We start from the raw sequence: 12,401 nt of genomic DNA on the forward strand, positions 1-12,401 counted from the left end.
CTCGGCTTTGCCAGTAGAGTGATAGCATAGTCACGGCCGTAACCTCGCCAGATCGGACCAGAGACAATTTAGAAATTATAAATTCCCAAATTGCCCATGCCGGGAATCGAACCCAGCACCTCTCACTTACAAGACCACAGAGCTCACCACTGCGCCAGGTAGGGCTCAAAAAGATTACGACCTGTCAATTTAGTTTTGGGATTGTCAACACAGAAGTAGCCACAATCTCTAAAATCCCTTTCACAATCCTCCCTGCGATAAAGGGTAGTAATTAACATTAAGTATATTTTAGTCCTGTCGATCAATTTAACACTTTCTGCATGATAAATTTATCACTCATCAGTCATCACTCAACTCTTGCAGGATGAGTCTTGCTTGTGAAATTGAGTTTAGACTTTAGTTTACAAAGCTCTTACTAAAAAACAATGCTGCCAACTGTTGTAACCAAAACAAACTTGTTCCAAGTGTTGTTTAAACATAGATGGAGATGGCGCTAGTAGCCATGATTCTACGAATATTATTATTTTATCCGAATTGAGTATTAATTGTAATCTTAAAACACTTATTTAAATTATAGAAATATTACCATGTGCATCTCGATAATAGGCGTGTGTGACGCTACGAAAGCGCTCTTGCCCTGCTGTGTCCCAAATCTGAAGCTTGACCTTGATGCCGTCTACGGTCACTACTTTGTTCTGCAATAGATGGCGTTAGTTGTATTTTCAATGGGTATTTTAAAATATTTTAACATTTATTTATATCTATGATCTGAAATCTGAAATATAAAATAATCCACACACTTTAAATAATTCAAATAACGTAGAAAAATATGCTATCACAATACAAGGATTATTAAATGTGTATGAATAAGACTTGTTAACAATTTATTGTAGGTAGGTAATAAAAGGAAAATAATTTTGATTCACATTAATAATTTATGCATTTTTATTTAAATACTGGCCCTTATCTTATATGTAATTGATATCCAATCTGTTAATTAATGAGTGCAGGTGTTTATAAAAAAGTTTTATGAACCCAAATTATCATGATGGTTGGTGTTATTTGTATCGACTCCAGATGCCATAAATCAGATAGCAAAAAATAAGTAAAAAAAAAAGAACACCATGCTATAAATCACTCAGTGGAGAAGCCGATTCAATCACAGCTGTCACGGTTAGGGGGCGGGAACGGAAAAAGCGCGCCAAAGTTTAACACCAATGGCGTAGCGGCGGACCGTCCGCGTATACCCGTGACTGGCCCGTTTGAACTCGGAACCCTTGAAGACCATTTAGTTTTTTTTTCATTTTTAAATATAGAAGGAATGAAAAATTAAATATTCATTCACGAATGAATATTTTATTGCTAATTTTGTGTTGTCTAGGCAAGTTTACCTAGATTGAGTCTAATAACAATTATTGGCATGCAAAGCAAAGCTTTGTTTTCTGAAATAAAAACCTAGAAGGTTTTAAATAAGTACTGGGTGTTTAAGTACTTACGTAGTAATGACGTATCTACCTGAAATACCTAACTAGGTACCTACTGAAAATTCTACATGATATTCGGGGTTTACTGTGAGTTAATACATACTTTAGACATCCCGGGGACGGGCATTATTAACCCAAATTATTTTTGGTTCAGGAAAATCAAAGAGTTCCCACGTACCTACCTATTTGGTAGGTAAGCTTACATACCTAGATATAAACCTACCTACAGCAGGGGTAGACATAGGCTATTTTTATCCCGGAAAATCAGAGCTCCCACGGGATTTTTGAAAACTTAAGTAAATCCACACAGACGAAGTTGTGGGCATCATTTAGTGAGAAAGGTAGGTAGGTATGTACAGCTATACTTACTTACTTACCTAGTTACCAATAAAATAGTTGTTAGGTAAGTAGGTATTTTCCGTCGATTTTCAAATACTTAGTGAAGAACGTACAAACTTTAGAACACAGAATTAGGTAGGTATTAAGGATGAATATAATAGGTAGGTATAATATTATGTCTGTGCCTCTTTTTTAATAATTCATCTGCTCAAAAATCCTTGTCTATGAGTGGGGTTGGGGTATATCTACCCGGAAGTCGATGCCGACGGTGGAAATGTAGTTTCCGGCGAGGAAGGTGCCGTCCCGGAAGCGCACGAGCATGCACGTTTTGCCGACGCCGCTGTCGCCGAGTAACATCACCTGGAAAATGGAAATACAGGATAGGTACCGACATAGTGATAGGTACGGTCGGCCTCAAAACTCAAGTAACAAGTTCGCAAAACTATTGCAAAAAAAACCTGACACTGTTGGATTGCTGTTTGAAAATCAAATATCAACTCGATTGTTGCTAAAGTAAAAAAAAAGAATGCCCGGCTGAGTTTGTTGTGGGCTCTTCTCAGACTTGGGCGCGTTTGGAACCCTCGTCGCTTTACTTTTAAGTCACGTAATTGATTATCATCACTATATCGTCCAAATATAACAATTCCGACCATCAAAACGAGTACAATAGTACCTACTTTGAATGGTTTTGACATTGAATTAGAAACCCTCTTACCTTTCCAAAAACGTCATATTTCTCCTCGATCTTCCCCTGCTGGTCCCACTGCTCCGTCGGCGATGGCGGGTCGCTGTGAGGCATAGCGCCAAGGTCCTCGCTCTTTTCGTCATCATCTCTGACTTCCGGCAGATTCCTCGCCCACGTCGGTCGAACCCTACCCACTACGACCCTCTTCTCCATTTGTCTATTGTCTATGTTCGGATTCCACATTTTGTCTTTTCAAGACTCAAAAAAGCTAGAACCTAAAACCGTAGTCAAATCCAACACACAATGTCTTTTCACAATTTTTTCAGTTTTGTATTTTTCCCCTTTCTTTGTCGTTTCAAGGCTCAAAAAAATTAGAATCTAAAGCCAAGTCAGGACAAAAAAAACTAGGTAGATATTTTTTTTTCACATTTAAGTTTTTTTTTCACTTTTGTTTATAGAGTAGAGGTAACTTACCTATTTTGTCTTAGGTACATTATTTATATTAGTAGAAAATGATGTTTTTTTAACGATTTAACGAGTTTTTTCAAATATTTTTTAGTTATTTTGGTCGTTTCGAGTCGGTAGATAAGCTTCAGTTGAGGACTTAGGTATTAATTGATCATATATATAGGTAGATACTTAGGTCTCATAGCACAAGTACTTAAAAGAAAAAATCCGAAAACTGTGAATTTGTGGTAACTTATCTCACAAAGAAATTAAATTACCAAGTGACAAAAATTACGAAGTCCGTCAGTGTTCTACATAAAAGTGTTAGGTACCTACCATCGTATACCTAATATACACCTATTAGGTATACGATGGTAGGTACGGAACCCTACGTGAGTTAGTCCGACTCGCACTTAACCGGCTGCGGGCGCGGGTGACATGCGGATGTGCGGGGCTTGCCCGCGCCTTTACCCTGATTGCCACCTTGACCTGTCGCGTACTATAGGTATATCTACCTATGACACTGATGTCCATTTCAGTAGGTAATAGTAGAGAGACTGAAAACAGTGTCAGAGCAACTTGGTAGCTGTCACGACCCTTATCAAAAGAAAATGCGAATGAAATGTTATCTCTCGTTAAAGTAACTTCCTGTTGATTGCTATTCGGCTTTGACAATTAACTTAACAAGTATTCAACTCTACCGTTTAATTTTATTGTGCCTGAGAGGTGAACGAAATAATTATTGTATAATTAGAATTAGAAATAATGAAGGTAGGTATATATACCTACTCGTATAAACAAGGTAAATAATTGGAAGGTAGTAGTAAAAGTACCAATAGATATAGGTACATACCTACATAGACTTATTACCTAACAGGCACCTGTATGTATTAATATGACGTATTTGTAGTTATAGGCAAATACTTAAGCATTAGGTAATGCGAAAGCGTGTACCTACTTAGCTAGGTAGCTACAGCTATTCAAAGTACTCACTTAAGTACCTACCAAAATTCTATTAAGATGAAGTCACAGGATAACCCTAGTGCGATTAAATAGGTAAATCATTTTAACTTAGTCAACTTTGAATCTATAAACTAAGTTACATGAGCCAGGTAAATCTGAGAACAACAAGTGTACTTAAATTAAAAATTTATAGCACCCCCGACAAGTGAAGCTTACAGTAACTAGAAAAGAGCTGATTAGGTACTTTCAAACGGCTGAACCGATTTTCTTGGATTATAGCTAAGAACACTCTCGATCAAGCCACCTTTAAAAAAAAACTAAATTAAAATCGGTTCATTGGTTTAGGAGCTACGACGCCACAGACAGATACACAGATACACACTTCAAACTTATAACACCCGTCTTTTTGGGTTGGGGATTAATAAAAATCGCCGGCGGTGACACGGGCCTTGTAAAAGATAATTTTCGACATTTCTTAGAAAAGAAACCTTTATTCAAAAGGTGTCTCGGCGCGAGATATTAGCTATCTACTTATTAGCATGCCGGGAAATTAAAAAGGAAAGAGGAGGAAGACGCGACGACTTTATTATTCGAGTTTTCTATGGATGAGATTTGATGAAAATACGTGCTGGGTAGGTAGGGTAATTAATTATATATCTACAAATAATTTATTTGGTAGATCTACCATCATCATAGATTTTATTTATTATTATAGTCTTTGTAGGTGTTCTAGAGTTTTCGAACTTATTATTGGGTATCCATACAAGTCTAACGAAATAACCGTACGTACCTATTTAATTTTTAAACAGCTTACCGTATGGTAGAGTATACGGCAGATCATAATTATAGCCATCGTTAAATTACTTATGTAATGAAGTAGAAAATAAGTTACGTCTGACAGCACTGGGATTTGCAACCTAAGGATTGCGAAATAAGTAGGTAATACCTAACTTTATATTTTATAATTTATTATTATTACACAAGTGCAACGAAACATTTATTATTTTCATTAAAATAAGTACCTAGGTAAGTAGGTATGTAGGTATCTAATCTATTATCTTGACTCAAGCAAAACTATATTATTTATAATAAGTAACAATACCTCCCGAGATTACCCCCTACATCCAAAATTTCACCTCTTTATTATACCTACTTACCTGTTAGTGTTGATTTTAAAATCATTATTTTTTTATAAAACTGAGGAAAAAATCTGCTAATAACATAAATAAGAAAGCCTACAAAGCCGTCCCAGCATATTCAAAAGAAAATTTAATATCCACGAACAATATAGGCCTACCTATAACTAACTTCGTAGAAGACGACGAGAGCTTTTATATTTCCCTTTGATACACTCGCACGGACGAAATCCAAAGTTTAACGAAGATAATCAGGTAGCATAGATACCACCTACTGTTATACCTGTTTTAATACCACGTTATAAGCTAACAAAATATACCGATACCTACAAACTTTCAACTCGTTATAACGAATAACGATAGAAGGAAACCTAACTTTGCAACTAACTAGTTAGGTAGTAGGAAAAAGAAACTCGAATAAAAGTCTCTCGAATTTCAGCTACAAGTAGAAAATATATTTAGTTCAAAGAAATAGATAAACTGTGGCTTTACTTGAAATAGCGATAAAGGGTTAGTACCTTCTTACTTAACAAGTTCAAAGAAATAAGTAGATCAACAGTTACTGTGGCTTCAAATTGAAGTGGCAATATTATCGTCTTTAGCTTAGTACCTACCTACTTTCAACTTTGTATGGATATTAATATGATATTATTATAATTGTGATAAGTAGGTACCTTACCTCATACCTCAGTAGTATAGTTCGCGACAGGTCGACATGGCAATCAGGGTTTGAGGCCTCTGGCGAAACGCCCCGCACACCCGCACGTCACCTGCGCTATCCCGCACAGGATTAGCGCGAGGGCTGTGCGGATGTGCGGGGCGTCCCTACCCCGATTGCCATCCCGAGCTGTCGTGTAGGTAGGTACTATAGTTAGGTATTATAGTACCCATCAGCAGTGGCGTGCACAAGAGGTTTGAAGCTAGGGTAAGCATTTAGGTAGAACGATAATTACTGGCAGGTCATCATGAAAAATAAGCACTGATTTATTACAACTAGGATAAGCAGTACTTTTATGAGTCTATGACTTGCACGCCACTGCCCATCAGGAAATTTATTTCAGCGAAAAAAACAAATGTTTCGTTGCACTTGTTTAATAATAATAAATTAGGTATAAAATACTTGTACAATAGGTACCAACATCATGACAAATCTATCGCGATGGATTGATCATGATGTACTTAGCTAGAGTCTAGACGATTTAGTTACAATACTCTTTATTGAAAACGGTTAATTAAAAACTTTTAAGTGTTTGATGAAAAAATTGCTCTCTATACATATTTACTAATTAAAACATACCTACTAATTAAAATTAAGCTACTTTCTCCATTGAAAAAAGTTAATTGAGTATAAATAAATAAAGACGCTCGCGCTCTAAATAATAATTATAACTACCTAAAGACTGGAAAGCTACTTACTTGTACGTACCTAAGTACTAACTTAATTTAATTGGAGACTATGAAAACAAAAAACTTGTAAAATGTCATCACTTTATAAATAAAACCATATGTATCAGTATAATATTTACCTAAACTGGAAGACACAGAACAGGACTGTTCTGTGTCTGTCTGTCTATCTGCTAGCTTTTCATGTTCAACCATTTATGACGATAGCTTGCATCCCAGGGAAGGACATAGGCTACTTTTAGTTCTGGAAAATCAAAGAGTCCCCACGGGGTTCTAAAATAACAAATCCATGTGGATGAATTTTATTAGATATAGAGATAAATTGCATCCTGGAGACGGGCATACGCTACTTTTTATCCCGGAAAATCAAAAGATTCCCACGGGGTTAAAAAAAATCAAGCGGAAGAAGTTGCGGGCATTATCTACTTAGTAGTTATAGGTAGGTATATAGTATATACCTATAGGTACCTACTTTTACTATACCAAATAATAAGTAATGAGAAAAGTTTCTCGATCGTAAACGGCAAACCATGGCCTTAAGTTAAGTGGATCTTTGAAGTCTTGGCATCATAAACTTGTATCGATTTTACGACTTTATGATAATAATATCTGTTGTGTTATGGAAGACTTCCCTGGCGTAGTGGAGCAGTGGCGCAGTGCTGTGATCTTTCTTATAGAGAGGTCTCGGGTACGATTCCAGGTTCATCATCATCATCGTCGTCTAATAGATAGACTACCACAGTTGGACAAATCCGGTCTCTTATAACTTCCACACACCACGGTCTTGCACTGTTTGGATCCAGCGGCTTCCTGCGACCCGTTTGATGTCATCCAGTCGTCTTTCCACCAAGTGGAGGTCCTTCCAACTCTGTGCTTTCCGGAGCGAGATCGTCATTCATCTTAGGAGCCCATTCACATTAGGAGAGGAGAGGTTTATCGGTTTTTCAAACTTATATACCCTGCCTATTGCCACTTCAGCTTCGCAACCTTTGCTACTCTGGTCGTCCTACGGATCTCCTCATTTCTCTCAAGAAACTCCAAGCGAAGCTCTCGCGATCATCCACTGAGTGACTCTGGCTTTTCTTATGGGCCTCATAAAAACTTATTACTTTATACCTATCTAGTAATGATTATAATAACTACAGCTTTAACTGATAGTCGATTAATATCATTACAATTTAAAATTATTAAATACTAGCGACCCGCCCCGGCTTCGCACGGGTGGACATTTATTTTTTCTATTTTCCGGGATAAAATATAGCCTATACGGATTCGGAAGAATCCCTCTAAGTAATGGTAAAAGAAATTTTGAAATCGGTCCAGTAGTTTTTGAGCCTATTCAATACAAACATTCAAAAATACAAAGGTTTCCTCTTTATAATATTAGTATAGACTTATCTAACTATTACGTTCGTAAATCACGTTTCAATCAATATTCCCGTCTCATTACAAATCAAGATTCAAGACCCTTAACCTCTACCCTGTTATAAACAAAGAGATAAACTCGCGACCTAAAGAGCTATTACAAACTTCAAAGTGCTTATAGCACAGTGGTCCTTCGCTGAAAATTAATTTTCACCGAATAAAACCCAATGAACACGGGGATTAGGCCGGGGCTTACAAACTTTTTGGTTGATTAATTTCGAAACTCAAATAATAATTTGTCATTGATAAATTTTAAAGTATTTAGCTTTTAAAATTTAACTAAATATTTACCTATTAGCAAGAAATAAGACGCTGCTGGGTCGTATGGATGCATTATCACCACAGACACTAACTTACTAATAAATTATATTAGATTACTTAATAATAAATGCCTTATTTACCTACTTACCTATATGATTTTGGTGACTACCACCTTGGGATTCTGACAAGAACTTCGAACGGAAAAGCACTTTGATCTTCATTACTAACTAAGACCTAGGTGCTTACATCATTCATTTTAAAATACCTATATACTTGAGAAAACAATCTTTCTTGCAAACTTTATTAGATCATTTCGTTTTATGTACTCGTATGTCTTATCTAAATAGCCAATGATAGGCACTGCTCTGAATCGCAAACAAAGAATCATCGTACACAACATGTACGCAAAACTGTCAGGTTGACAATCTCAAAGCTAGGTCTCATTTACACGAGAGCTTTTTAACAGGGCTCTCTCCGTCACTTACTTCGTACAATCGTAGTTCCAATTTCATTTGAATATTAAGCAACCAAAGTCCATGAAATTTTGCAGACATATTCTAGAAACTAATATCTGTGTCTGTGGTGTTTTAGATTTTTCTAAAAATATGTAGTTTTAAAGTTACAGGGGCTCAAAGATTTGTATGTGAATTTTTAAGACCGCGTAACTTTGAAACCGAATATTTTAACAGAAATCTGGAAAACCACAGGCATAGATATTAGTTTCTAGAATATGTCAGCAAAATTTCATGGACTTTGGTTGCTTAATATTCAAATGAAATTGGATCTACGTTTGTATGGAGCGAGTGACGAAGAGACCCCTCTCAACGTCCGTTAAAAAGCGTCGAATTAGGACAAAATATGTATTCCCAAGTAATGTTCACTCGTAAGAAAAGTGCTGACGTGTGAACATATACTGGGGAATAGGTACATTTGTTCTATGTATTTGGACGCTTTTTTAACAGACGTTAAAAAAGTTCCCATTTAAATGAGACCTAAGTCTAGTTTTACTGTAGTTTAGCAAGTTAAACTTGCAGGAATTAACACAGCTGACTTCTGCAACTTTTAATACTAGAGGACAATTAGCTTTACACCTACTACCTAGCTCAGTAACACCTACAGACAGACCTAGGACCTAGGTAACCCATTCACACACAGATAGGTACATGATACCTACATCATAATATCAATCTTCTATTTACACGCTGTTAAATCTATAATGATATTATGGAGGGCTTAGCGAACATCGTACCAATAACCGAATTATGATAACCCTTTTACAAACAAGGGTGTCATGTCGCATAGCGTCGATTTCGACTTGGTCGGAATTGTGAGTAGCATTTTAACTCGATTATAAGTTAGGCGTAGTCGCTTGGTGTAACTTGACCTGTACCCTCAGTATAAGGTGATTTTACTTATCACCAATTTTGATAGTATTCGACAGTCGAAACAAAATAACGTCAAAGTAAAATGGACCTAAAAATTATTATATTTAAAGTTAAAAATTCAGTAGGCAACATTTTTTTTTTTTTTTTTTTTTTCTTACCATAAAGCTCCATTTTATAATGGTAGCTTTATTCCTACTACGATCTAGCCTATGGGCTAATTAGTAATTTTATTCTAGCTTAAACTTCTACTTATGAATAATTTCTAAATTTAATTTCAGTCCAATAACTGTCCTTAGTTTATTCTAATATGCTTACGGTCCACTATGTTATTGCGACCTAGATAAAAATAAAGTAGCACAAACACTATTACACAATCACTGCATTTATGCACTTTTTAACACTAGTTCGAACGGCTTGGTTCTTTTGAGTCTTCTTTTTATGTCCAAGTTATCTAGAAGCTTCACAGCCTCGAAATTAACGTGATGATGAAGTCGATGTTGGTGAGCTTCTGCGAACTTTTGGATGACTTTGTATACGAACTCTATCTTAAGGTCCCTGTGGAGATCGTGATTTCTTACATACCAGGGTGCATTTGTTATTTCCCGGAGTACTTTGTTCTGGAATCTCTGTATTACTTGTACATTGGTCGATTTAGTACACCCCCAGAGTTGTATACCATACGTCCATACAGGCATCAGAATTTGCTTGTATAGCATAAGTTTATTATTTATAGAGAGTGTTGAGTGCCTTCCAAGCAGCCAATACATTTTTTTATAACGTAGTTCCAGCTCCTCGCGTTTCTTTTTAACATGAGCTTTCCATCGAAGCTTTGCGTCTAGCGTCATACCTAAGTACTTTGCTGTATTTACATATGGAATAAGTTGCCGATTTAGATAAATCGGGTGATATTTCGGTCGCTTATTGGTAAAATCTATATGCATTGATTTCGATTCGTTAAGCTTAATTCGCCACTTTATAGTCCATTCGTTAACTTTATTTATGGCAACTTGAACTTTTTCCACTGCTTCTTCGTGACTTTCACCAGTTCCTATAATCGCAGTGTCATCAGCGAATGTTGCAATGGTATTATTTTCTAGTGCTGGAATATCACAGGTGTACAATAAGTACAGGACCGGACCTAAGACACTTCCTTGTGGTACCCCAGCTTTAATTTCCTTGAGTTCAGAATACGCATCTTCTTGACGAACTCTAAACCATCTGTTTGAAATGTATGATTCAAGGATATCTGCAAATGACTTTGGTAGCATATTTCTGAGTTTATAGATAAGCCCTTCGTGCCACACTTTATCAAAAGCTTGCGCTACATCTAAGAAAACTGTAGAACACACTTTCTTATTTTCTAATGATTTCTCTATTATATCAGTTATTCTGTGGACTTGATCTATCGTTGAGTGTTTTTCTCGGAATCCAAACTGATGATCTGGTATTAATTTTCTATCTTCTAGTACGGGTTTTAGTCTCTTGAGTAATAATTTTTCAAACAACTTTGAAATAACTGGTAATAAAGAGATTGGTCTATATGATGTTGTTTCATGGGGTGGTTTCCCCGGTTTGGCAATCATAATGACTTCAGCCACTTTCCATAACTCAGGTACATGTCTCAGTCTAAATGACGCATTTATGAGATTGGTAAGTTTCACTAAAGCTTTCCGAGGTAGGTTTTTTAAAATTTCTCCAGTAATGAGATCGTATCCTGGAGATTTTTTTTTGCTTAAATTGAACTTTATTTCTTCAGATACTTCTTTTGGTGTCACAAGTCTGATATTTTGCCGATCATCTTGTCTTTCTTCATTCTCACTAAGATCAAGTGAATGGCCCTCATTTGGTTGGAATATATCTTCCAGATGCTGAGCGAATCTATTAGCTTTTTGAATGTTATTGATAGCCCATTTTCCATTTGAGTCTTTAAGTGGTGGTATATGTGTGATGGGTCTTTTTAGATTTCCCGTTGCTTTCCAAAGAGAATAGTCAGTTTCTCGATCATTGGTCAAGCTTCGTAGGTAATCATTTAACTTATTTTCGTTATGACTTTTGATTGCTTTCTTGATTGTTTTCGCGAGTTTGTTAAGTGTTGTTTTGTCTTCTGGCGATCTCGAGGCATGCCATTTTTTTCTTTGCTTTCTCTTTATTCTAATAAGGTGGATAATTTCCTTCGGATAGGTGGCACCCTTACTCCATTTTTTAATGAATGGCGTATTGTTCCAGGCTGATTTTTGTATGTCTGTAATAAATTTGGCTACTTCCAAATTGAGCTGGTCTGGGCATTTTAAGGGGACCTTTAGGTTTATAATATTGGCTAACTCTATTTTAAAGCTCTCCCAGTCTGTATTGTTATTCACAAGAGTGAGCTTGCTTTCCTTGAATGCAATGTTATGTTTATCCAATATTAACAATATTGGCGAATGGTCCGAATTCATGTCGTATTTTCCTTCAATATTTAGGTACTTTGGTGAGATATTCTTAGATATAAAGAAATCTATCAGATCTGGGGTTTTTCGAGGATCAGTAGGCCAATAGGTCGGCATACCAGTACTGATCACGTCGCATCTTAGGTCTTTAATCGCACTCAACAATTCTTTTCCTTTTGTTGTTGTTAGTCTAGAGCCCCAGAAAATATTTTTGGCGTTAAAATCGCCACCAATTATAAATCTGTGTCCATATTGACTCAAGAATCTTGTGTATTCATATTTTTTTAGAGAATGCCGTGGTGGGCAGTATATGGCTACTATTGTAATTGGGTATCGTTCTGTTTTGATATTTACTGCCACTGCTTGGATTTCTAACTCCTCATGTTTACTTTCTTCGTAATGGGAAATATTCTCTTTTATTATAACAGCACTACCTCCTCTGG

The 12,401-nt window shown here is 36.2% G+C and overlaps 1 protein-coding gene across 3 annotated transcripts in view; it reads right to left on the reverse strand.

The window, feature by feature from the left end:
* LOC123881230 (ras-related protein Rab-37) overlaps window positions 1–12,401 on the reverse strand; it is a 54,903-nt gene that overhangs the window by 3,523 nt on the left and 38,979 nt on the right. For 2 of the 3 annotated variants that reach the window (XM_045929927.1, XM_045929928.1), the window contains exon 4: window positions 587–695. In XM_045929927.1, the coding sequence (XP_045785883.1) occupies window positions 587–695 (109 nt within the window). Of the gene's footprint in view, window positions 1–586; window positions 696–2,072; window positions 2,184–2,538; window positions 2,866–12,401 lie in introns of those variants that run through there. The other variant, XM_045929926.1, reaches the window with a different exon arrangement.

The sequence above is a fragment of the Maniola jurtina genome, chromosome 3 (assembly GCF_905333055.1).
Source record: "Maniola jurtina chromosome 3, ilManJurt1.1, whole genome shotgun sequence".
NCBI lineage: Eukaryota > Metazoa > Arthropoda > Insecta > Lepidoptera > Nymphalidae > Maniola > Maniola jurtina.